General features: G+C 42.5%; 1 protein-coding gene, 2 non-coding genes and 1 pseudogene across 3 annotated transcripts in view; all 4 read left to right on the top strand.

Moving 5' to 3' along the window:
- Positions 1 to 13,163: 13,163 nt before the first annotated feature.
- Positions 13,164 to 13,301, top strand: LOC116746505 (annotated as a pseudogene).
- A 5,274-nt stretch (positions 13,302 to 18,575) lies between these two features.
- Positions 18,576 to 25,715, top strand: part of TEX14 (testis expressed 14, intercellular bridge forming factor) — an 86,018-nt gene continuing 78,878 nt past the window's right edge. The window contains exons 1-2 of the mRNA XM_032616770.1: positions 18,576 to 18,593; positions 24,439 to 24,575. Of these exons, the coding sequence (XP_032472661.1) occupies positions 24,440 to 24,575 (136 nt within the window). The 5' untranslated portion in view covers positions 18,576 to 18,593; position 24,439. The remainder of the gene's footprint in view (positions 18,594 to 24,438; positions 24,576 to 25,715) is intronic.
- LOC116746560 lies at positions 18,718 to 18,881 on the top strand. The gene has a single exon (XR_004347807.1). It is a non-coding gene; the product is annotated as a U1 spliceosomal RNA (small nuclear RNA).
- Positions 19,749 to 19,912, top strand: LOC116746547. The gene has a single exon (XR_004347799.1). It is a non-coding gene; the product is annotated as a U1 spliceosomal RNA (small nuclear RNA).

The following is a 25,715-nucleotide window of genomic DNA, read 5'->3' as shown; positions in this document are numbered from 1 at the left end:
TTTGACTTATAGCCTCTAGAAGCTACTGAGAAGACTTTCTAATTCCTTATACTGTTTACATGACATATGTGACTGATCTTTTCATTTTCAGAAAAGTTGAAGAATTATCTCTTTATTTTCATTTTTTGTAATTTCCTAATGATGTGTATCTTATAGCCATTCATTGTATGGGGCACTTGATGAGGACCCTTTCGACCAGAAAGTCTTCCATGTTGAGAAATTGTCTTGAATTATTTCATTGGTGATTTCCTCCCGTTGGTTTTTATCATAGTTATTTAATTTAATTAATTAATTTATTTATTTATTTTTGGCTGCATTGGGTCTTCATTGCTGTGCACGGGCTTTCTCTAGTTGCAGCGAGTGGGGGGTACTCTTCGTTGCGGTGTGCAGGCTTCTCATTGCAGTGGCTTCTCATTGTGGAGCACAGGCTCTAGGTGCGTGGGCTTCAGTAGTTGTGGCATGCAGGCTCAGTAGTTGTGGCTCGTGGGTTCTAGAGCACAGCCTCAGTAGTTGTGGCACATGGGCTTAGTTGTTCCACAGCATGTGGGATTTTCCCAGACCACGGCTCGAACCCGAATCTCCTGCACTGGCAGGCGGATTTGTAACCACTGTGCCACCAGGGAAGTCCCCTCCCCTTTGTTTTTAATTTTTCTAGAACTCTCCATATTTGGTTATTAGAACTCCTACAATGGTCCTCTAATTAGGAAAAAAAAATCTATTTTCCATCTATTCATCTTTTTTGCTGAACCCATGTATTCCGTTTTTTATTTCTACAATCATATCTTTAAGACCTCTTTTTTTGTTGTTCTTAGTTTCTGCTTTGTATAACTTCTTGTACTTATTTTTCAGATGCAAAATCTTTTTATATCTCTGAAGATTTTAATGATTGTGTTTTATTTTCTTTTTTAGTTTTCTTCCTTTTGCATCGTCTGTCTCCTCCATATTGTCTTCTTTTGGTTGTTTGGTTGAGCTGCTATTATGGTTGTCTCCTCATGTTAACAATTAGGGAGCTGGCCAAGGTGAGGCTGTACGGTCTTTCTGCTTCCCTGCAATGATCTCCCTACACCTTTGTAGAGGAAGCCCATGTCAACATCTTTGGGACTTTGTTCTAGGGTGTTCACATTACTCAGAGGAATCTTTCAGTATCCTGGAAGGTAAAGGCTTGGTTGCCAGTGTTCTGGAAACCAAATGGAGGATGAGAGGGAGGAAGTCTCAGCATTTAGCCTTTGGAATGCATATGTACATCCTCTTTTCAGTAACTGTTTAAACTTTTACCTGAGCTTCAGGTCTTCTCCAGAGGACCTCAGTTGTACCTTCCTGTCTTTCTCACCACTCTAGATAGTGCCAGGGTGGGCCGGTTATCCAGCAGCATGGGGAGAGAGGGGTTTGGGCATCTCTTCTGAGACAGCTTTCCATCAGCCTGGTTTCTTAGTATTCTCTCATTTCACCTGGTTCTAGAGGTTCTGGCACTGTTAAATCTGGAGTTTTTTGAGTACTCTGCAGTGTCAGTTGGGTTAGTTTTCAGCTTTCCCCAGAACTGGCTTAAGATTTGGGGGTCCCTGGTCTAGTTCAGTCATTTCTCATTTATAACTGTCAAAAATATGTTGCTCATGTCCCTTCTGTCCTCTCCATCCTTGAAAGTTGTTGCCTTTTAAAAATTTCTTTTCCGAAGTTTTTGTGGGGTTTTGGAAGGGAGTGAAATTTATAGATGTTCAATGTACCATCTCTATCCAGAGCCCAGAATTATTTACAGTAGTGAAAAATTGAACCAACCTAAATGTCCAGTAATAAGGGGAATGATTATATGAATTACAATCCAGTCATAAGATGGACTGTCATGCAGAAATTTAAAATTATGTTTCCTAGGGCTTCCCTGGTGGTACAGTGGTTGGGAGTCCGCCTGCCGATGCAGGGGACACGGGTTCGTGCCCTGGTCCGGGAAGATCCCACATGCCGCAGAGCGGCTGGGCCCGTGAGCCATGGCCGCTGAGTCTGCGCATCCGGAGCCTGTGCTCCACAACGGTCTAGGCCACGACAGTGAGAGGCCCACGTACTGCAAAAAAAAAAAAATAATAATAATAAAATTATGTTTCCTGTAAGTTTTTTTTTTTTTTTTTTTTTTTTTTTTTTTTTTTTGCGGTACGTGGGCCTCTCACTGTTGTGGCCTCTCCCACTGCGGAGCACAGGCTCTGGACGCGCAGGCTCAGCGGCCATGGCTCACGGGCCCAGCCGCTCTGCAGCATGTGGGATCCTCCCGGACCGGGGCACGAACCCCTGTCCCCTGCATCGGCAGGCGGACTCTCAACCACTGCGCCACCAGGGAAGCCCTCCTGTAAGTTTTTAAAGAGAGTATGAAGTTAATGGGTAAAGTAATATATGTAGTAATTATATGTTGTGTTATTTTGACTTTTTTTTTTTCTGGTCACGCCGTGTGGCTTGTGGGATCTTAGTTCCCCAACCAGGGATCGAACCCAGGCCCCTGCAGTGGAAGCACGGAGTCTTAACCACTGGACTGCCAGGGAACTCCCATATTCCAACTATTTTAAAAGAAACAAACAAGAAAAGCCCTGCATTATACCAATAAAGATGTTTAAAAAAATAATAAAAAAATAAAAAGATAGAATGGAATACACAAAATCATTACTACTGAAAAAAACAAAGAAAAACCCTGCTCTAGAGGCCTGCAGTCTAGTAGGTGAAGTAGCTCTGAATGCCAGGCAGAGAAAAAGTGAGGCAGTAATACAGGCACAGTCTAGACTGTGCTCAGGGTCACACGCGGGTGTTATTGTGTCCTAAAACTGACGGACGGAAACCAGGTCAATCTCTGGTACAACTCCAAAATGATTTTACCAGGGTTATACTGCTGTCTTAGTCGTGCCGGTGGCTTCTTTTCACCCTGTTTATAATCAGTCCCCTTGGCTCCATGGATAAGCAGTGATAAAGAAGTGACTTTAGGCTCCAGTGATTGAGGCAGGTGTTGGCTCATGGCCTGATGTAAAAAACTTCACACACACGCACAAAATAGAGAGGCTGCAGTCTGTAGAGACTTTTTCTCTGAGTTGTGGTGGAGTCTCTTGTACTACTGGGAATAGATGTTTAACTTTGCTAGAGTATGGAAACAACTCAATATGTGTGCTTTTTTAATCCCCCCTTTTAAAAACAACCATTTCAGAACCTAAGGCTGATCCATTCAAAATTGTCATTTCAGACCTGAAACCATAAAGCTCCTACAAAAGAACATAAGCAGAACACTCTTTGGCATGTATCATAAGTGAGGGACTTCCCTGGTGGCACAGTGGTTAAGACTCTGTGCTCCCAATGTGGGGGGCCTGGGTTCAATCCCTGGTCAGGGAACTAGATCCCACATGCATGCCACAACTAAGAGTTCGCATGCCACAACTAAGGAGCCTGTGAGCCACAACTAAGACCCAGCACAACCAAATATAAATAAATAAATGCTTTAAAAAAAAATTGTACTGATATTTTTTAAGATGTCTCCTAAGGCAAAAGAAACAAAAGCAAAAATAAGCAAATGGGACCTAACTAAGCTTACAAACTTTTGCACAGCAAAGGAAACCATCGACAAAACAAAAAGACAACCTAATGAATGGGAGAAAATATTTACAAATGATATGACCGATAAGAGGTTAATATCCAAAATATGCAAACAGCTCATACAACTCAATATCAAAAAAAAACCCCAATTTAAAAATGGGCAGAAGACATGAATAGATATTTTTCCAAAGAAGATATACAGATGGCCAACAGGCATGTGAAAATATACTCAACACTGCTAATCATCAGAGAAATGCAGATCAAAACCACAACGATTTTCATACCTGTCGGAATGGCTATCATCAAAAAGACCACAAATAACAAAGGAGGATGTGGAGAAAAGGGAATCCTTGTACACTGTTGGTGGGAATGTAAGTTGGTGCAACCACTGGAAAACAGTATGAAGGGTCCCAAAAAAATTAAAAATGGAACTACCACATGATCCAGCAATTCCACTCCTGAGTATATAGCCGAAAAAAATGAAAGCACTAATTCAAAAAGATGACATGCACCCCGTTGTTCATAACAGCATTGTTTAATACAATAGCTAATATATAGAAGCAACCTAAGTGTCCATCAGCATATGAATGGATAAAGAAGATATATAGATATACATACACAATGGAATATTAACCAGCCATAAAAAAGAATGCATTTCTGCCATTTGCAACAACATGGATAGACCTAGAGCATTTTTTTAAAGTTTATAATCTTTTTTAAAATTTTTGATGGGACCATTTTTAAAGTCTTTATTGAATTTGTTACAATATTGCTTCTGTTTTATGTTTTGGTTTTTTGGCCACAAGGCATGTGGGATCTTAGCTCCCTGACCAGGGATTGAACCCGCATCCCCTGCATTAGAAGGCGAAGTCTTAACCACTGGACCAGGACTTCCCTGGTGGTCCAGTGGTTAAAAATCTGCCTTCCAATGCAGGGGATGTGGGTTCGATCCCTGGTCAGGGAACTAAGATGCCACATGCCGCGGGGCAACTGAGCCGGCACACTGCAATGAAAGATCCATCCCACATGCCACAACGAAGATCCCGAGTGCCGCAACTAAGCCCTGATGCAGCCAAATAAATAAATAAACATTAATAACAACAACAACAATAACAAAAATAACCACTGGACTGCCAGGGAAGTCTCGACCTAGAGCATATTATGGTTAGTGAAGTAAGTCAGATAAAGACAAATACTCTGGGCTTCCCTGGTGGCGCAGTGGTTGAGAGTCCACCTGCCGATGCAGGGGACACGGGTTCATGCCCTGGTTCAGGAAGATCCCACATGCTGCGGAGTGGCTGGGCCCGTGAGCCATGGCCGCTGAGCCTGTGCTCTGCAATGGTAGAGGCCACAACAGTGAGAGGCCCGCGTACCGCAAAAAAAAAAGACAAATACTCTATGTTATCATTTACATGTGAAATCTAAAAAATACAACAAACTAGTGAATATAACAAAAAAGAAGCAAACTCACAGATATAGAGAACAAACTAGTGATTACCAGTGGGAGAGGGAAGGAGGGAGGAGCAAGATAGGGGTAGGGGATTAAGAGATACAAACTACTATGTATAAAATAAATAAGCAACAAGGATAAATTGTATGGCACAGGGGGAATATAGCCACTATTTTTTAATAACCTTAAATGGAGTATAATCTATAAAAGTACTGAATCACTGTGCTGTACAACTGAAATTAATGTAATATTGTAAAGCAACTATACTTCAGTTTAAAAACGTAGTCATTTCAGAGGGCAGTGCATGAATTTCAGTCCTACAACCACTGCTCATAGCAAGTTAAGAAAGTTTCTAAAAGTGCCTCCTGAGTTTGATACCCACTTCATTCAACTCAGCCAACGTACGTGGGGTACTTACTATGTGCAGAGCTTCATGCCACGTGAGGGGAATGTAGACACCCATGGAACATAGTTCTTGTCACAATTAGGGCACTGTTTGGGGATGGGAGGTGGGGAGAACATTATATGTCACAATAGACTGCAATAGAAAGATGTGGACATCTTCAGTTTTCGTCATCTTTGTCCCTTGAAAGTAGATATCTATCTATCTATCTATCTGTCTAAGTTTATTCTGGGGGAAAACAGCTTTACTGAGGTATAATTCACATACCATACAATTCCATACAGTTCACCCATTTAAAGGGTGGTTTGATTTTTTAGAAAGAGCCAGATTGGGGCTTCCCTGGTGGCCCAGTGGTTAAGCATCTGCCTGCCAATGCAGGGGACACAGGTTTGTGCCCTGGTCCAGGAAGATCCCACGTGCCACGGAACAACTAAGCCCTTGTGCCACAACTACTGAGACTGTGCTCTAGAGCCCGCGAGCCACAACAACTGAAGGCCACGAGCCACAACTGCTGAAGCCCGTGCGCCTAGAGCTTGTGCTCCACAGCAAGAGAAGCCACTGCAGTGAGAAGCCTGTGCACCGCAGCAAAGAGCAGCCCCCGCTCGCCTCAACTAGAGAAAGCCCGCATGCAGCTGTGAAGACCCAACACAGCCAATAAATAAATTAATTTTTTTAAAAAAAGAAAGAGCCAGATTGCCTGGAGCCCAATCTTATGAGTTATAAAGCTGAGGTGTTACTATTAAAGGCAAAAAGACTAAATATTCTGAGGCTTCCTGTAGAGAAACCTCAAAATTTTGGGAGCAAAAGACAACCTGAAAAGCTGGAAGGGAATAGCACTCACTGGGAAGGTAGATTATGGTATACACATATGAATAGAAACCAGCCTCTCCTCCATATAATCAGTCCTCTATTTTTCCACACATGTAGGTTCCCTGCATGGGCCAGCTCTTTGGGACCTGTGGGCGGTGTCATCATTGGAGTAGTGCAATTTGAGAATAAACGCATCCTACTTTTGTAGGACCTGAAGGCTCTCTCTTATTCCTCAACATGTAGGTTTCTGGAATACAGTCTATGCTATGTTTTATTGAGTTAGATTCCTTTAACTGAAGTGGAGAAAAACCAGTTGGCACTTTGGGGGCAAAGGACCGCTAGAGTGTGAGTAGAAGGGTGAAGACCAGGAGAAGTGAGGGACAGGGAAATGACCCTCCTCTATCAGGTAAATGGTAAGACTCTGCTAGTTCTCATTACTAGATAGTGGTGACCCCTGACTTCTTCAAATGTAGGGAGCAGTATGATTTATGTGGCAGGGAACTGCATTCATGCTTTCCCTGATAATTTGCTTTTCCAAAGCTGTATTTATTTTCCATCTGCCTTCCTTCCTTCCTTCCTTCAGTGTTTTTTAGTATGTTCACAGAGTTTTGCAGTCATCACCACAATAAATCTTAGAACATTTTCATCACCCTAAAAAGAGCAGTCACCTCCCAAATTCTGCTCCACCATCTTCTCCAACCCACTAATCAGCTTTCTATCTCTATGTATTTGCCTGTTTCATATAAATAGAACCATATAACATGTGGTCTTTCGCAACTACTACTATCTTTTTTTTTTTTTGCGGTACGCGGTCCTCTCACTGTTGTGGCCTCTCCCGTTGCGGAGCACAGGCTCCGGACGCGCAGGCTCAGCGGCCATGGCTCACGGGCCCAGCCGCTCCGCGGCATGTGGGATCTTCCCGGACCGGGGCACGAACCCGTGTCCCCTGCATCGGCAGGCGAACTCTCAACCACTGCGCCACCAGGGAAGCCCTCTTTTCTTTTTTTTTTTTTAATATTTATTTATTTGCCTGCGCCAGGTCTTAGTTGCAGCATGGGGAATCTTTTTTTTTAGTTGCGGCGTGCGAGATCTTTAGTTGTGGCATGCGAACTCTTAGTTGCGGCGTGTGGGATCTAGTTCCCTGACCAGGGATCGAACCTGGGCCCCTTGAATTGGGAGAGTGCAGTCTTAGCCCCTGGACCACCAGGGAAGTCCCTCATTATTTTCTTTAAAGTTAAAAATATGTTTGTGTCTATAGACATTTATGACTATTAATTTTTAAAGCCTTCAAGATTTAACACCACACTGTAAATCAACTATATTTCAATAATTTTTTTTTTAAAACAAAGGGGAAAAAAGGTGGTTGGGAGTCCGCCTGCCGATGCAGGGGACGCAGGTTCGTGCCCCGGTTCGGGAAGATCCCACATGCCGCGGAGCGGCTGGGCCCGTGAGCCATGGTCGCTGAGCCTGTGCTCCGCAACGGGAGAGGCCACAACAGTGAGAGGCCCGCGTACCGGAAAAAAAAAAAAAAAGGAGTGGGGGTGGAAATGGCAATAAACGAACAAACCACAGCGGGGAGCTGGCGGGTAGACTTAACACCATAAAATGTAGAATTTGTTGTGATTTTTTTCCTTTGTACTCTTCAGTTTTCCCAAAGGCTGAATGGTTACTTTTAAAATCAGAACTTCTTTCCCAAAACATATTTTTTTGTTTGGCTTTTTTGTTTTCCTATCTTTTAAATTTGAGGTTGGGGGGAACTGTGTGTCAGCTGGGAGCTTGTGATGTAATTATGTAAATGAAAGGCTGTGTGAGTTAAAAGCCTTTACTTTTAGGATGAAGTCTCTACTTTAAAAATCCAACGTGCTACTATATTAAAGGGGTTGTGCTACTTGGAGGAGAAGTAAATCCAACAACAGGTATTTTGGGAAGTGAGGAGTAAACGGGAATGGAGGGGAAAGTATAGGCAAGGTATGGTGATTACTGAGGAGGTTAAGTAGTAAAAGCCCAGGTCATGCAGCTGTGGTTGTGAAGAGATCACAGAATTGGTTTCCCAGTTTGCAGCTCACCCCCTGACTCTTCCAATTATAGTTTGTGATAGCAGAGGCTCTCTTTTTGTTGTGGTCTACCGAAAGTCTAGTCCAGAAGATGCTCTGCCATTCCCATTCCCAGCAGTATTTAGTTACCAGTAACTCACATTTGTCTGGAGTCTACTACTGGCTGTTTATATTGGAGAGATGACAGGCCATTCAGTTAATCAGCAGCCCAGGATATGAGTATTATTTATAAATTTCTGCTGGGGTTGAGACATAAAGGTATGAGATGAAGATTTGGAAGCAAGCTATAGAACGGGCCTAGTTGAATAGTTGAATTCACATCATATTTGGCATCAGGAAGGTGGGATCAATTTTTGAGGAAAGAGCATGCAAGCTGAAAACTACAGCAGTCAAGGACTGGGCTTTGCAGAATTGCCTCAATTAGAGAACAAGAGAGGAGAAGGAACCCCCCGAAAAAAGCTGGAGAGAGAGCAGAGGTGAGCACTTTCATAGTCAGTAGTCATTAGTGAGCTTTGAAAAAATGCACTCATTTTCTGCTTTTGATGCAGTAGGGGGAAATGGCAAGAAAACAAGTATAATATGTGTTGGCCACATTAGTAACTTTTAGTGAATGGAGTGGAGAAGACCAAGTTGCTCAGTTTGAAGCTGAAGAAGAAATCAGTCTACAAATTAAACAATCAGTACATCTCGGAAGCTCCCCATAGTTCCAGGGCTTGAGAACACCTTCCGTTATTTCTTTGACCACATCACACTGAGAGGGTCCTAATCCTTTGCTCTCTTAGGTTCCCTGATGCCAAAGAGACTTTAATTGTTTCGGAGGATTTTCCAGCTTTGCTCTCGGGAGATTAATTCTCCCAGTCTTTCTAACCTGATGTTTTCTCCACAGGTTAGTAGACTCTGACTATAATGAGGCTTTGACCCTTGAAAAATGTGGGGGTTAGGGACACCAACCCTCCATGCAGTAAAAAATCTGTGTGTAATTTATAGGTGGCCCTCTGTATCTGCAGTTCCTCTGTATCTGTACCCTTGGATCCTGTAGTACTTATTTATGGAAAAAATCCACATATAAGTGAATCCATGCAGTTCAAACCCGTGTTGAGCAATGGTCAACTGTGTATCAGTCTATAAGCCACTGAGTGTAGAGGTTAAGAACATGGACTCTCACTAGTTCTGCTACTAACTGGGTGGTTTTAGGTAAATTAGCTAACTGTCTTGTACCTCATTTTCTTCATCTCTAAAATGGGGAATGATAGTAATAGTGACAACTGCCAATAGAAAGAAAAATGCACAATGTAAACATTGTGAGTTAAGTTTGCTTCAGGGTCTTACTGAGGACTATAGCCCAGGAGATAGCCTCTCAGTAGCTCTGAGAAACTGCTCTGAAGAGGTGAGGGAGAGGCTAGTTTATATATGATTTTTTTGGTGGGGAATACATGCAGTCAGGTATGTAACTTGGTAAAAGATTACTGCTAGTCACAGAGAACATACATCACAAGTTAATGATTTTAGTTCTTTTCCCTGTATGGGAAGATGCAAGAAGCTGGGTTCATTAAAATTCTTCCTGAGATACATCTAACTATCTAAGAGCCTGTTTGTCCAAAGCACAGAGCATCCTCTTATTGTCTTAATTTCCTCAGACTGGAGCACACGGAGTGCTTCATCCTTTCATCGCCTTAATCTCTTCTGTCTGAAGCACAGAGTGCGCTGTTGGTCAGTGACTGCAGCAGGTTAATCTTTGCAGAATTCGATGTTGAGCAAAACACTCCTTGCTCTTCTTTTGTTTGCACAACCTAAAAAGGAATTGTTGAGAATTGAATGAGATAACATCTGTAAAGCCACAGAATGGTGTCTTGACATGTAGGAGCTATTCCATAAATGTGATGTTAAACCAATGAATTAACTCCTAAGATCCAAGAAAGGAGAGCAAGAGAATAGTACTGTAGGGGGACTATGGAAAGCAAGAGGATAGTACTGTAGGGGGGTCTGTCCTTTTCTGGATAAAGGGAAACCTTTGTATGTTTGAAAGGAGAGGTGCTAAACCCAGGGCAATGGAAAGGGCTGAGATCAGAGAGGATGGGATTGGGAGCATATGTGGAATGAGAGGCTTAAGAAGAAAAGCGATGTCTCTTTCTCTGACACAACAGCGAGGCTGGGCCCAGTGGCTCTCAAACTTCAGTGTAAGAATTACCTGGAAAGCATGTTAAACGTGCACACACCCAGGTCTCATACCCAGACATTGATTCAGTAGATGATGGGAAAGAGCATTCATTTGTACTTTTGAAATAAAAGAGAAGCTAAATTATTCTCCCTCCTACAAAGAGGATATATGGGTGTGATTGGATTACAGTTGTGGTTCTCAATTCTGTCAAACCTAGGGTCCCCTTTGGCGAGTAGTAACGTTTCCTTTATCATTCATAGTATGTTCGTAGAAAATACGAATGTTCAAGATGTTCCTAGAAAATATAACTACATATACTTCCCCCACAAATGATATAAATGTCCTAACTGTAATATAAAGGAGAAATAAAAATAAAATGTTATAGTAAAATATTTTAATATGTAAATGCTTGGCATGGCAACACAAGGAAACAAAAATGTCCCCACAGATTTTCAAAACTACCCCTTGGGAGTGGTGGCATGGTCACTGAGAACCACTGGTTTAGGTAGAGGTTTGAAACATCAGGGTTGAGGGAATTTAAAAGATATGTATAAAAGGAAAGCCAAGTAGCAGTGAAGATGTGGGTGCAGTTTGCATGAATCTGGAGTGGGAGAATCACAACTTCTTCCAGCAGTGCTGGGGAGAATGGGTGTAGAGGAGATGAGTCCTGGATCTAGGACCAGGTGGAGCAAGTGTGCTGTGCTGCAGCATGGTGGGTGGGTGGGTGTGATGAGGTGGATGAGGGGCTAGTGAGTCACATGGGATCTTGAGTGAAGAGTCTAGTTAACTGAGAGGTCAGACGGCCCTCTCTGGCAATAAGTAGACAGGGGGCTAACAGAAACTTAATCCTGGTTCAAAACATAAAATGCTGGGAGAATAGAACAGCAACAAAACAGGTTTTTCACATATATCTCTTAGCGAAAAAGAGAAACTCACAGAGATCAGGAGAAAGAAAAACTCCAGAGGGAAAGGTAGGAATGGACCCCGTCTGTTCGCTGAGGACACTGTCCATTCTCAGAAGGTGGGGTGGGTGTGGGTTAACAGGGCAGGAGCAGGGGCAGGAGACAAAGTCTGGGCGGTGGGGGGGGGGGGGGGGGCGCTGAGCTGAGTGGGAGATCTGACTGGATGGTTCCTCCTCATTCTGTACAAAGTGAGGAGCCGATTCAGAGGCTAGAAGCTTATCTCGAATCGTGCAGTGTGAGCACTGAATTGGAGTCCAACCGCTAGCACGTAGCCAGGATATTCTCGATTTCATGCGCTGCTCCTCCCGCTCTTGGAACGGGAGGAAATGGTGCGGGGCTGGTATGGAGCGTTGCGATCCAGGCGGCTGAAGTCGGCTGGCGACTAAAAAGCTCTGTCGCGTCCGTTTGCTCCAGGGGACTCCACACAAGGAGATCCGGAGACCTTCAGTTACGCCAGCGTTGGGAGAGGGGTGGGTTTGTGTCAGGAAAGTATCCTGGTCGGGCTGGTTGCTGGAGGAAGCGGCCTCCCGAAGCAGCCCACAGGAGGCGCGGCTGCCGGCTCGGACCTGCCGGGCTGCGCGGGACCTAAGGGGGAGGTGGAGTAGGTCCATGAAAGACACAGGGCATTTGGAACCGCGTTTCCTGGAAAGACGTGCTTGATTATCTATTACCAGTATTAAGATAGTTCGAAAATCTATTTACTTGGATCTCTAAGATAAAGGCCAATTGGAGTCCTTTCAGGAGTGACCCAGGCCTTATGGTGGTGTGCGCAGCCGCGGGTAGTGCTGGGGTCAACCTCGGTTCATACTGACCTGGCAGGGGAGATACCAGGATCACGTAGGTGGTTTATCCAGGGCGAGGCTTATCCGTTGTGATTTTGGAGAGGCAGCAGTGAGTGGTGGCCTGAAGCGAGATCTTGATTCCCTGCCCAGGCGTTGAACCTGGGTAGCCTGGATGAAAACCGGGAATCTTAGCCACTGCACCCCCTGGCCCTTGCCCCCAGTGAAAAATGCATTTCTCACGGAGGCAAAAACTGTAAAAACAGGTACCAAGTTTATTATTAGAGACATAGCACAACTACAAGTGGGAGAGCACACAGAGAAACAGTTTGTTTAGTTAAGACAGAAGCAGGGGGAAAAAAAAAAAAAAGACAGAAGCAGGGCAGAGATGCACACCCAGAGAGAAAGGGTGTGGGCGTCCTCCCTAATGAGGAGGAGTGCAGTAAAGAGGCGGTTAGGTCATTTATATAGGGCAGGTCTTCCGGGTCTTTGTTTACCTTTGGCCAATCATCTGGTTTCTTTTTCCACACCTGACCTGTCCTAGGAGCCGCCCCAACACACGTGCTGAACTTTTTTCCAAGATGGATGCCAGCCCAGAGGCCTATGGGACAGCCTTAGCATCACATATTATGCGGTGGTGCCCCCTCCTTTTTGACCCCCAAGGAGCCTTTCTGCACATGTGCAATGTTTTCCTTGCCCTAAGGATGGGAAATGTATGACCTCTTGATCTTTTAATAGGGTTTAGTTCCACTCTGTCCCTTCCATAAAAATGTCCAATGTCCTGTTATTTACCCTATTTCTGTTGCTGGTTTTTATATCGAAGTGCAGATCTAGAAATACAGACAGGAGTCAGGTCATAAATATATAGTCATAGAGCCCGTTTGTCTCTTGCTTCAGGAAGTGTAAATGGGGGTGCTGGTAATGAATGTCTGGCCTGGAGCCCATCTTCTTCTCACCCACTTCTTCAGGAAGTGTGAACAGGAGACCAGTTGTAAATGTCTAGCCAGGAGCCCATCTATCTTCTGCCTCAATTGCACTCCGGATGTGCTGACCCCTGTGATTTCCCCAAATGTGGGAAACTCGACTGCGTAATTTATGGTAGTGGGGGACTGCGTTCATGCTTTTCCCTGTTCTCTTTGTATCTTAAAGACAGATGTCATTCAAGACGCTTTTCTAAGGGTCTAGTAGCTCATTTTAATCTAATACTGAAGGGTTTATCACATGACAGTGGGTGGTGGTGAATATGATACAGAGACGGAGTGAAATAAAGATCTTAAATGCTAAGCCACCATGAAACATTCTTTTGCCAGGTATAGGGTTTTTCCTGGTAGGATTGTGTTTAACTTCAGCCGTCTGACGTTTAGGAACTGAGTTGACCTGCCATAAGGGCAGGTTTACCTGAAGGGTTTTGAACATTTTTAGTTATGTAAAAAAGGAGTGTTACTATATCTCAGTTTTTTTTTAGGCTGGCTAAATTTTGCAGTGATAACCATTTTGGATATATTGGAATAAGTAAAGCAGGTTATTAAAACTATTTTCAGGTGGTTTCTTTTACCCTTTTATATATGGCTACCAAAGCTTAAAATTACATGTTGTTCACATTATATTCTATTGGACATCATTTCTCCCTTATTTTGAAAAAGTCTCCAGGAGGTCTGGCTGTGTTACTTCTATAACATGCTCCTTCTTCCTGGAATGCCCTGTCTTCCCTCATCAATCTTTTTTTTTTTTTAAATCAATTCACTGTTTTTATTTATTTATTTATTGGCTGTGTTGCATCTTCGTTGCTGCGCACAGGCTTTCTCTGGTTGTGGCGAGCAGGGGCTATCTTCTTTGCAGTGCGCGGGCTTCTCATTGCGGTGGCTTCTCTTGTTGCAGAGCACGGGCTGTATGCACGCGGGCTTCAGTAATTGGGGCGTGCAGGCTCAGTAGTTGTGGCAGACGGGCCTAGCAGTGTGTGGGATCTTCCCGGACCAGGGCTCGAACCCGTGTGCTCTGCATTGGCAGGCGGTTTCTTAACCACTGTGCCACCAGGGAAGTCCCCCTCATCAATCTTGAAAATGCATACTTCGACATTCAGCTCTCTGTCTGCGAAGCTGCCTGGGATCCACCCAAACCACCACTGAACCAGAAAGGACTTAAACATTACTAGGTACTGTAGGCACAGTGCTGCATAAAGCACTTCTTTTAAAATCAGAAGAAAAAAAGATGAATTTTTAGGTGGAAGAAAATGTTGTATATAATAATGTCATCTTTTTATATGTATTTCGCGGAGGAAGGGCCCACAAAGGCAAAAGTGTGTAGGATCCTTCAGAGTCATAATGTGGTCCTTAACCCTTTTCTTAGTGCTCATTACTCTTTTCCTATAATTCTGGCAGGTCTGTTTCCCCTACAGGTTGTGATCTTATTTATTACAGGCAGAATCTCTCTCCGCATTATTGCTCTTAGTATTGCCAGTGCCTAGGCTAGTTGCTGGCACCTTAAGTTTAAGTGGCTGTAAGTTACTACTTACACGAGTAACAACTTGAGAACAGGTTTTTGTTTTTGTTTTTTCCATCATTAGTAGCACTCACAGAAACTCAAGGACAATTTGTGAATGTTGAAAATACTGGAGTAGGCAATGTGGTTATCAGAAATATAGTTCCCATATGGACCGACTGTATAGCACAGGGAACTCTACTCAATACTCACTAATGGCCTATATGGAAAAAGAATCTAAAAAAGAGTGGATATATGTATATGTATAACTGATTGACTTTGCTGTACACCTGAAACTAACTCAACATTGTAAATCAACTGCACGCCAATAAAAATTTTAAAAAGAAATAGTTCCCTCAGCATAGCAAAAAGAGCTTTAGAATATCTGTGAAATCATGTCTGTGTGGGACACAGATAGTCCTAGAGGACTCAGTGCTGTGGCATTCATGGATACCATGGAAACAGCAAACCAACTGCCTAGAATGAAATTAGAAAGGTAGTTCAATAATGAAATTATATCGTACAACGGAGATGGGCTGGATCACACTTTGTGGATGAGAGTATCTAGTAAATGTCTAAGTAGAGTGACTGTGGTTTATATTGCAGAGCCCTGTGGGTGGAAATGCAAAACCGGGGCCAGTGTGCATAAGTGAATGGGTTCGGCTCCCTGAAATGCAGGGTGTCTGTGTAGAGTGTAGAATTGCTCAAGCTTTCCTGGTAGTAGACATTTAGATTCAGTGTGTTGGCACCATGGACTTCTTGACAGTTGAACCTGCTCTGTAAACTTAAATAACAAAAGTCAGCTTTTAAAAATTACTGCCACGCTCATGATATTTCTGAACATCAGCCTTTCCTTGATTCTGACGAAGCTAAGAGATGGTTGGAAATTCAGAGATGAGGTGAGACTCACAGAGTGAGGGCCATGTCTGTTGGGACAGAAATCTTAGTTGGCAGGGGAAGCCATGATCTGAGAGAGGTTGGTAAGTGTGCTGGTGCCACCACTCCCCAGGTAGGTGGGAACTCTCCAAATACCTACTGTGCTGAGGGAGAGTCCGTGCCTCTCCACCTCGGCTTATTTGGGGCCTTTGAGTTAGTTGGTCACTGAGTTGTTTTATTCTGTGTATAAATATATGTATGTATGTATGTGTATGTGTATGTGTGTATATATATATATACATATATATATATATATATACATATATATTCACCATAATTATTACTAATAATTATCATTGTTCCTAGAGGACAAAATCAAGCACAGATACCTAAAATATGGTAAAAATCACAATTTGAATCTAAGTCTATCTGATGCTAAAGCCTGTGTGCAAAACTAAATACTGTGCCAGCTATTTCTTGTAATGGTTCCACCAGGACTTGGTCTTCTCTTTATGAAAAAAAAAAAAACAAAACAGTCTAACAATATCATTGAAAGTCTGTAACCTGTATCTCACAACCAGTAATATTGATATCATTTCAGTGCATTTCTTTCCAGTAATTTTCCTTAAGGATATACATTTTTACAAAATTCCCATCATGGTATACATACCATTTCATATCCTTTTTCCCTCTTAACCTTAAATAATAAAAATGTCTTTCACATTGTTAATCATTATATTATTATTGTTTGCTTAATACTCCCTTTCCCTCTTGCTTTGATTCTAGGGTTTTTGGGTGATTTTGATTTTTTTGTAATTCTATAGTGAACACCCTATGCATAGGGCATAGTCTTTCTCCAGAATTACTTTCTATAGTTAAATTAAATGACATTTCTGGGTCAAAATGTATGAACATATTTTGGGCAGTAGATGTATATAATTAGTGTTAAATTATTTTTTCATTAGAAGTAATATTATAGTCATGTTACAGAATATGTAGGGGAAAATACATTATTAGTCCATTCTTCTGTATTGACACTGATATGATTATGTTACTTTGCATTTTGATGTATTTTCTTTACGTGTCTTAAATTTTGCCTTTTTAGAAACAGTTTTAATCGTAGTATATATTCTATTTCATATGCTGCCTTTTTTGCATGCAGTGTTACTGCAATTTAGGCTTTCCTCTCCTTCTTAACAAACTTGAAGTTCTTTTTATAATTAACTATGAACCCTGAAATTAGAAAGAGATCTGGACTTTGAAAGATGAAAGGAAGCAGGGAAAAGTAGTTTTTAGAGTTTAAAAATATCATATGTCACCTCTCCTCCCTCAAATAATTTAAGGCATTTCTTAAGATGACTAAAATATTAAAATAACAGAGAAAACTACTAGAAATTACCCTAAGAAATCATCATTAATTATTCACAAAGATATATCTACAAGGCTGTTCATTGTTTTATATATATATATGGCAATAAACTGGAAGTGATAGAACATTGATATAAATTATGACAACATATAACAAAATGAATGTAAAATGTTACAAAACATCGTGTGAAGTATAATTGTATTAAAAATATATATGCATAGAGAATTGGAGTTACCATATATAATATCAAAGTGTTAACAGAGGTAATTTTGTAGTGGGAATGTGGTTAATTTTAATATTTAAAAAACACTTTTCTGTCTTTTCCTAATTACCTGCAAGGAAAATTTCATCGCTATGGTAATAATTAAAAATGCCATCCAAAATGCAAAACAAAGCACTTAAAAAATCATATGGACTAAGGGAAATAACTACCAAAGGGTTGCAAAAATAAGCCACCCCAAAATGTGTCACTTTGGCATAAGGATTATTTTGAGCTAAAAGCACTGAAAAACAGCAAGTATGTAAGAAGAGTGGTCTGACCTCCTTTTGTCTTCCTAGAAGCAGGAGGTAAAACTCCCAACTGAAAGATGTTTTCCCTAACCCAGGGGAAAGAAACATTGCCAGAGAAGGGGGACAAAGCCGAGATTTCTGTACAAACAGGTCTTGTTAAAATAATTATCTTCCTTTAGCCTCCCCATATATGTTAGTTACTTTTCCACAGTTGTCACTCTTTGTTCAACTTAATATAAAAACATTTAGTTTTCCACTTCTTTGGGCCTTCATTTCCTTATGAGGGCTCCTGTACACTTCTGTTAAATAAATGTGTGTGCTTTTATCCTGGTAGACCGACTATGCCAGTGTAATTTTCAGGCTGGGCCGGAGACCCTAACAGAGGAGAGGTAAAGTTTTGCCTCCCGCACACCACCAAGTCCTTGACGCCCTAGTTGATGCAGAGTTGTTTTGCCCAGAGAGCGTAGCCAGCAAGGGCAGAAAGGAAAACAGTGTGTCATGTATTTTCACTGTCCAAAAAGAAAAGAGGAGCGCTCGCTTTGTTACCAAATCCAGGCCAGGTGCTGCTTATCTTTGAGCCGAGCATGCAGAGGTTTGAATCTTGCTGAAGTCGGATTTGCGTCCCCAACCGCACGGACACCTGTCCGGGAGCGGAATGGCCTGGGTCGGGTGAGGGGCTCGAGGCTGCGTTTCACCCGCGTTCTCCTGTTCAGCTCCCACAGAAATCTTGTGAAGTAGGCAAGCAGTAGTATTCCCACTTTACACTTTTGGGAAATGGAGGGTGAGAGAGACCTGAGGGTATGACTTAGTCCCATAGTGGAGCAGCGAGTCAGGCTCGCAGAACCGACAGTGCGGCCCTCTTCCTCTGAGGGCCGCGCGCCCCCGGCCGCCCGCAACTGCCCTGCCCGCCCCTGCGGCGCAGTACTAGGACGTGTGACAAATCTACGCCGTAATTTTTGCGTATGCCTGCCAAGACAAGGAACTGAACAATCTTTTCAGCTACACTTGTCGATGATCGTCTTTGGGGTCGGCACGAGGCATAGCTAGAGCGAACTGACCGCTTCTCCAAAAGCAGTGACGTTGAGTGACAAGAGGCGGGAATATGTAGATGAGGGGCGCGCCGCCTGCTGGTTCGATTTCATTCTTCGCTGGGCAGAATTTCCGCTGAACGTTCAAAGGATGTATCCTGGTCAGTGTCATATGAATAATCCTGCAGTTTCCAACCAAAGGCCTAAAGAACTTGTCATATAATTGACCATAAGTATATTGTGTGCTGAGTTCGAGGGTGAGGTGCCAGGGAGGAGCTACAATTCATACTTACCTGGCAGGGGAGATACCATGATCACGAAGGTGGTTTTCCCAGGGCGAGGCTTATCCATTGCACTCCGGATGTGCTGACCCCTGCGATTTCCCCAAATGTGGGAAACTCGACTGCATAATTTGTGGTAGTGGGGGACTGCGTTCGCGCTCTCCCCTGTATACGAAATGTTGAAAAAAAGAAGTTGTTTTTCGCTATGTTGTTAGTGATTCAGCGGTATTTATTTTTGTTTTTAGTTTTTTTTTTTAGGTTAGGTTTGCCATAGTAAGGATTTTAATGTATTTTGTTTTCTGAGCTTAACCGTACGTCAGTTGTTATTTCCTTTTTAAGGTATTTTTAAACTTACGTCTCTTTGATGAGAGAGTTCGTCGCGTTGTGTTTGCAGTGAGTTACTGTAAGCTTTAGAGACTTAAAACAGTCAAGTTCTTTTACTTTAAGTGTTCCAAGATTTAGGAGGTGATTCCTTTGCTTTTTGGCGGCAAGTGCGTTTGCGGCTTTTTTCTGCTGTCTTTGAAAGCCCGCTGCCTAGCACCTTCTGTTGATATGTGTGTCTTCTGTGTAAGGGTTTTTGATTACATTGGTGGTCTCCAGGTAATTCGCTATGCTGTTGCCCCACCTAATTTCAAAGCTTTAATTACATCTGTAAAACTTGTGACACAAAAGGAAGTAATATTTACAGGTTGCGGAGACTAGGATGTAGACAGGGCGGACGGATGGGTCTTTCATTATTTAGCCTACCACATCAACAAAACCTGGGATAGGTTTGTCCCGCGCAGAAGAATGACGTCATTAAAAGTGCTTGGAGTACGTAAATGAGCGCAGTGCCCGCTGGTCTTGCTCACATTGTACATACAATTATTATTATTTTGCAAGTGTTCCGGTATACGAAATGTTTTTGTCAGGATTTTTATAGTTTGGAGAAGTTTTTATTCGTAAGTGAGGGTCTAGAGCTTGCGTGAAGTGAGTGACCGTAAGTGTGAAGTGTTTCGTATGTGAGGGTGAGGTGTCAGGCAGCTGAAGCAACTCATACTTACCTGGCAGGGGAGATACCATGATCACGAAGGTGGTTTTCCCAGGGCGAGGCTTATCCATTGCACTCCGGATGTGCTGACCCCTGCGATTTCCCCAAATGTGGGAAACTCGACTGCATAATTTGTGGTAGTGGGGGACTGCGTTCGCGCTTTCCCCTGATAAGCTTAATTTAAAAATAGGAATTTCGGTGCTTTTGTTTAACTATTTTAGTAAAGCGTGATAACTGCATTTAATGCTTTTGTTTTGTTAGGGGGTGGTTTTCATGGTTTTGTTGTTTTTAGAGGGATTTCTCTAAAAAATATCTAGAGTTTTCTGGGGGAGCTGTGAGAGCTCAGAGTTGTATGTATGTCGTAGAACGAAGAACTTTAGAATTTCATTTTTGATTTGAAATTGTGCGATGATGTTTGTTAATTCAGCGTTTATCGTTCTTGCAGAATGCTGGCGTTTCATCGAGGGGAAAACGAACAAATTTACGGCAGTGAAATGTGTTTGTAGGGAGAATTTAGAGTGAGTTACCTCACTATGTACTCTACAGACGGCATTTTTGAAGAGTAGGATGATTGAAAAAGAAAAAAGGGAGTAAGGCTAAAAACATTCAGGGAGTGGTTGTTAGCATGTAAATGATTAGTCCAGTCGAAAGCCAAGTTCTCAGGAATGTGCATGTTCTCCAGCTTTAGGAAAAAAAAGTAGAAAACGTATGAAACTGAAGCGGGTCTGCGGTTTTAAATTTACCTGTATTATTTTAAATATTTTATGTCAAAATGTAGTCATCATGTATTGGTGTAAATGCAATTAAATAAAAAGTTTTAAAAGGTTGAAAAACATAAAAATGACTATTACTAAATAATAAAACAAGTATTGGGGAAAATCTGGAAAAATTGGGACACTTTTTCAGTGCGGGTGATAATGTAAATGGTCCAGGCATTATAGCAAACAGTGTCGACTAAAACATTATTCACAACCTACCCGGAACTTGAGAGTTTATGTTTTATTTGGTGAGGATTTTTAGGACTTAAAGCTTGGGAGGCAGCATCTCAAGTAACCCTGAGAGAACTGCTCCGAGGAAGTGAGGGGGCCAGCCAGGACATATAGGAGTTTTGCAACAGAGGGTAGATAGTCTGAACGTCAGAAGATTGTTGTTAATTAAAGAAAACCAGATATCTTAAGGAATTTAGCGCTTTTCTGTGTATGGGAAGATGCAAGAGTCTGGGCTCACCGAAATCATTCCTCTGATGTGCACCTCAGCTATCTGGGGCCAGTATTCTGTGTTTTCATATCCTGAGTTTCCTCAGGGTTCACCCTAGGGAGTGACTGCAGTCTGATGGCTGCTAGGTGGCAGGTATTCTCTTCTTTCGAAACTGAGTTCCCTCAGGGCTCACTAGCTCACCGTCGGCGGCCGCTGCAATCACGACTGTGACATCCTTTGTTTACTGATATGGCAGGCAGTATTCCATTTCTCAACAGTATGGCCATTCCTGAAAAAATTAATCCAACAATTCTACTTCTGGGTATATACCCTAAATAATTGAAAACAGGGATTTAAAGAGATATTGGAACACTCATATTCATAGCAGCATTATTCACAATAGCCAAAGGTGGAATCAACCCGTGTCCATCAATGGATTAATGGATAAACAAAATGGGGTGTATATACATAGTGGGAAATTATTCAGCCTTAAAAAAGGAAGGATATTCTGAAATATGCTACAACATGGATGAATCTTGAGGACATAGTGAAATACGTGGGTCACAAAAGGACAAATAAGTGTTTCCACTTACGTGAAGCGCCAAGTGTAGTCAAATTCATAGACACAGAAAGTAAATTGGTGGTTGCCAGGGCCTGAGAGAGGGAGAAAATGCAGAGGTAGTATCTAATGGGGTATGGAGAGATGGATGGTAGTGATTGTAGTACGACAGTGTGAATATATTCATGCCACTGAACACTTTAAATTTGTTTAAAGTGGTAAATACTATGTATGTGTGTATGTGTGTGTATATATATATATATTTTTTTTTTTTTTTTTTTTTTCCCCCGTACGCGGGTCTCTCACTGTTGTGGTCTCTCCCGTTGCGGAGCACAGGCTCCAGACGCGCAGGCTCAGCGGCCATGGCTCACGGGCCCAGCCACTCCGCAGCATGTGGGATCTTCCCGGACCGGGGCACGAACCCGTGTCCCCTGCATCGGCAGGCGGACTCTCAACCACTGCGCCACCAGGGAAGCCCAATGCTGTGTATATTTTTACCACAATAAAATAAAGAATAAAGGCAGTGTTACATACAGGCGGACATTCCAGTGTGACAGAGCCTGAAAATGCACATTGGATTTGTCCAGGTGTAAGAAGATATTGGGGGACTTCCCTGGTCGTCCAGTGGTTAAGAGTCCTCCTTCCAATGCAGGGGACGTGGGTTTGATCCCTGGTTGGGGAACTAAGATCCCACATGCCGCGGGGCCACTAAGCCCATACGGAACAACGAATAACCCTTACACCACAACTAAGACCCGACGCAGCCAAAAAAATAAAAATTTTTTTAAAAAGAAGAAGATATTGGGGGCTTTGGCCAGCACCCCACTGTCAGGGGTATGGGAGAGAATAACACACTAGCAGACCATTCCAGCTGAATGGATGAATGAAGTGGAGATAGTAACTGTAGACTCCCCTTTCAGGAATATTTTCCACTTTTTTTTTCAGTAGATTATTTCAATTGGTGATAAGCACTTTTTATTTTTTTAATATTTATTTAAAATATTAAACTTTTTCCTTTATAATTATTAAAACGACCCGTGCCTTTACTAAACTAAAATAAAACTATATGCATATTCATATGCCATATCTAGCTATTATTAGTGTATTAGTTTGCTAGGACTGCCATAACAAAATACTACAGACTGGATGGATTAAACGACAGAAATTTACTTTCTGAAGGTTCTGGAGGCTAGAAGTCCAAGATCGAGGTGCCGATAGGGCCGGGTTCTTCTGACGCTTCTCTCCTTGGTTTGCAGATGGCCACTCTCTTGCTGCCTATTCACATGGTTGTTCCTCTGTGTAAGTGCCTCTGGTGTCTCCTTCTTCTTATAAGGACACCAATTGTATTGGATTATGGCCGCATTCTAACAGCCTCATTTTAACTTAATCACCTCCTTAAAGACTTTATCTATGTAAATCAAATAGAAACATGCTACTCTTTTTTAATGCCTGGAAATAGTAGGGAAGCAGAAAGGGGGGGTGGGGTGGGGTGGGGTGGGGAATGGAGGTGGGGAAGGAAGTTATAAAAGCTTCAGCTCATACTCAAACAATATTTTCTGAGTCACTGTGCCTTGCTTAACAATGTTGCGATTACTAGGATGCTATAGGCACTGACATGGCTGGTAACAAATACAGAGAAAACAAAGTTAAAACACTCAAGTTATTAGCATTTCCACATTTTATCAGTAGTTAAATTAAGAGGGGGTTACTTCTCAGTAACCAAAAAGCCTCTTGGCTGGGGAAGACCCACAGAATGTGTCAACCTTTCTGGTGTTTGTTTCACTTCACCTCATATCCCACCCTCTGTGTCTCTCCATGGAACACTCAGTTATGCCCCTGATATGCATGCTTGTTGATTCATGCAAATGGGGCTTCCTTCTCTTATCCACTGTCTGGGGAATACCAGCCTGGTGCCACTTGTCTGCCCTGCTAGACTGTGATGACAGTGATCCTATTTTAGGTGACTTACACAGTACCTGTCACCTGTGAGACACATGGTAGGTATACCACAATCACTGGTCAGGTGTGGATGCTACACCTGTGGAAAGTTTAAACTTCTTCGCATGGTTCTTGTGTACACAGTAGCAGCTAACAACTACTGAGAGCTCCTTGGTGCCAGGCAGAGTTCTAAGCACTTTACAGAGTTCTAAGATTTTATTTACCGTCTCAGCAGCTCTCTGGTTATTATTACCCCCATTTATAGATGAGGAAATTGAGGCCCATCAGTTATATAATTTCTCCAAGGTCACACAGTTAGGGAGGTGACAGAGCCAGGATGAGAACTTCAGAGTCTGAACGGGGAACCCAACACACATACTATCTACTTTCCTACATAAATGACTGCATTTGTATACTAGCCGTTCAAAGTTAATACCCTCCAGGAATTCCCTGGCGGTCCAATGGTTAGGACTCCGTGCTTTCACTCCCGAGGGTGTGGGTTCCATCCCTGGTCGGGGAACTAAGATCCCGCAAGCCGCAAAAAACAAAACAAAAAAATCCCACAAAGTTAATACTCTCCTAATTGTCTTAATGACGCAACAAATACATGTATTTCTGATTTTAATTTTTGATAGTCGTCACTTTTTCACTTCAAGGAATTGATGATAAATATGTTGAGTTCTTCAATTTCAACAGTAACATTGAGAATAAACTTTAATCTTGTAGAATTTATTCTTACATTTTTTGGCCATGCCACGCGGCATGTGGGATCTTAGTTCCCTGACCAGGGATCAAACCCGGGCCCCTGGCAGTGGAAGCGCAGAGTCTTAACCACTGGACCACCAGGGAAGTCCCTGATCTTGTAGAATTTCAGTAATTGTCCCCTAATGCTGTTCATTATCAATGAAAATGGACAAGAAGTGAAAGAAATGTGAAAGAATCGACATTTTTTTCCTTGCATTTCTGATTCAGTTAGAGCATGTTGCTTTCTTTTGAAACAGGATGTCTCGGGCCGTTCATCTTCCAGTCCCCTGTCCTGTTCAACTTGGTTCGTTAAGAAATGACTCCTTGGAAGCACAGCTTCACGAGTATGTCAAACAGGGGAACTATGTGAAAGTGAAGAAGATTCTTAAGAAAGGTAGGCACCGTATTGAAATGGCAGATGTGACTTGATTCACATCACTGAATAACATCAGAAGGAAAACCAGGTACATCATAAAACTGTGAGTTCTTGGGGAAATTGGAAGTTAAATTTAGAGATGAGATGTTCTTTACCAGTGCAGTCAGATTGTTCAGTAGAGGTCTTAAATTGGTGGAGCCTGTTTTGTTTTGTTATGCTCTAAGGAACCATAAAGTCTTCCAACCATTAGGCTCCTAAGGGTTTCTCCTCGGGCCCCAGACACCCACCTTGGATTCTGCCTGATTCCCTTTTCTCCTTCAAATCTACTCTGCCCACTAAGTTTTCTGAGGCCTGTGGTGGAGAGAAGGCCAGTTTTCACAGCTCTCTTCTTCCTTGCTCCTTAGAGGCACTTGGTACTTTTGTTTTCAGGGTGTTTTGGGTTTGTTTCTGTTTTTTGCTGTAGGCTACAGGCACCTCAGCCTGTAGAGCAGACAGAAATAAGAAACATAGCTCAGGCAATCTTCGAAAGAACAAACAAATAAACACAAAAAAACATACACAAACAAAACCTCTGCTGGTATTTGCCCCTGATCTAGAGATCCAGCCAGACCTGCTTTTTCTAAAATAACCAGAAGACTTGTGAGATTCCCCCTCTTCCTCCTTAGTATTAAAGGGAAGCTTATAAGGCTTCTCTCAGCTGGTTTGTGGAACAGTCAGGGTGACCTAATTTTTCTACAGTGTTTCTCTATTTGCCTCAATAGTATTCCTGAGGACTTCCAGAAAGGTAACACCAGTTTTGTTTTGTTTTTAATGTTTATTTATTTATTTATTTTGCCTGCGCCCGGGTCTTAGTTGCAGCATGCGGGCTCTTAGTTGTGGCATGCATGCAGGATCTAGTTCCCTGACCAGAGATTGAACCCGGGCCCCCTGCATTGGGAGCGTGGAGTCTTACCCACTGGACCACCAGGGAAGTCCCGTAACACCAGTTTTTGTAGGACCCAACTACCCCAAAAATACTTCTCTCAAAAACTTTTCAGGTGCTTCTGGGGTCTTCCCTGGCAGTCCAATGGTTAAGACTCCGCGCTTCCAATGCAGGGGGCACAGGTTCTATCCCTGGTCAGGGGAATAAGATCCCACATGCTGTGCAGTGTGGGCCAA

This window comes from Phocoena sinus, chromosome 20 (assembly GCF_008692025.1).
Source record: "Phocoena sinus isolate mPhoSin1 chromosome 20, mPhoSin1.pri, whole genome shotgun sequence".
NCBI lineage: Eukaryota > Metazoa > Chordata > Mammalia > Artiodactyla > Phocoenidae > Phocoena > Phocoena sinus.
The sequence above is the reverse complement of the archived record's forward strand: the minus strand, read 5'-3'. Positions and strand labels throughout refer to the sequence as shown.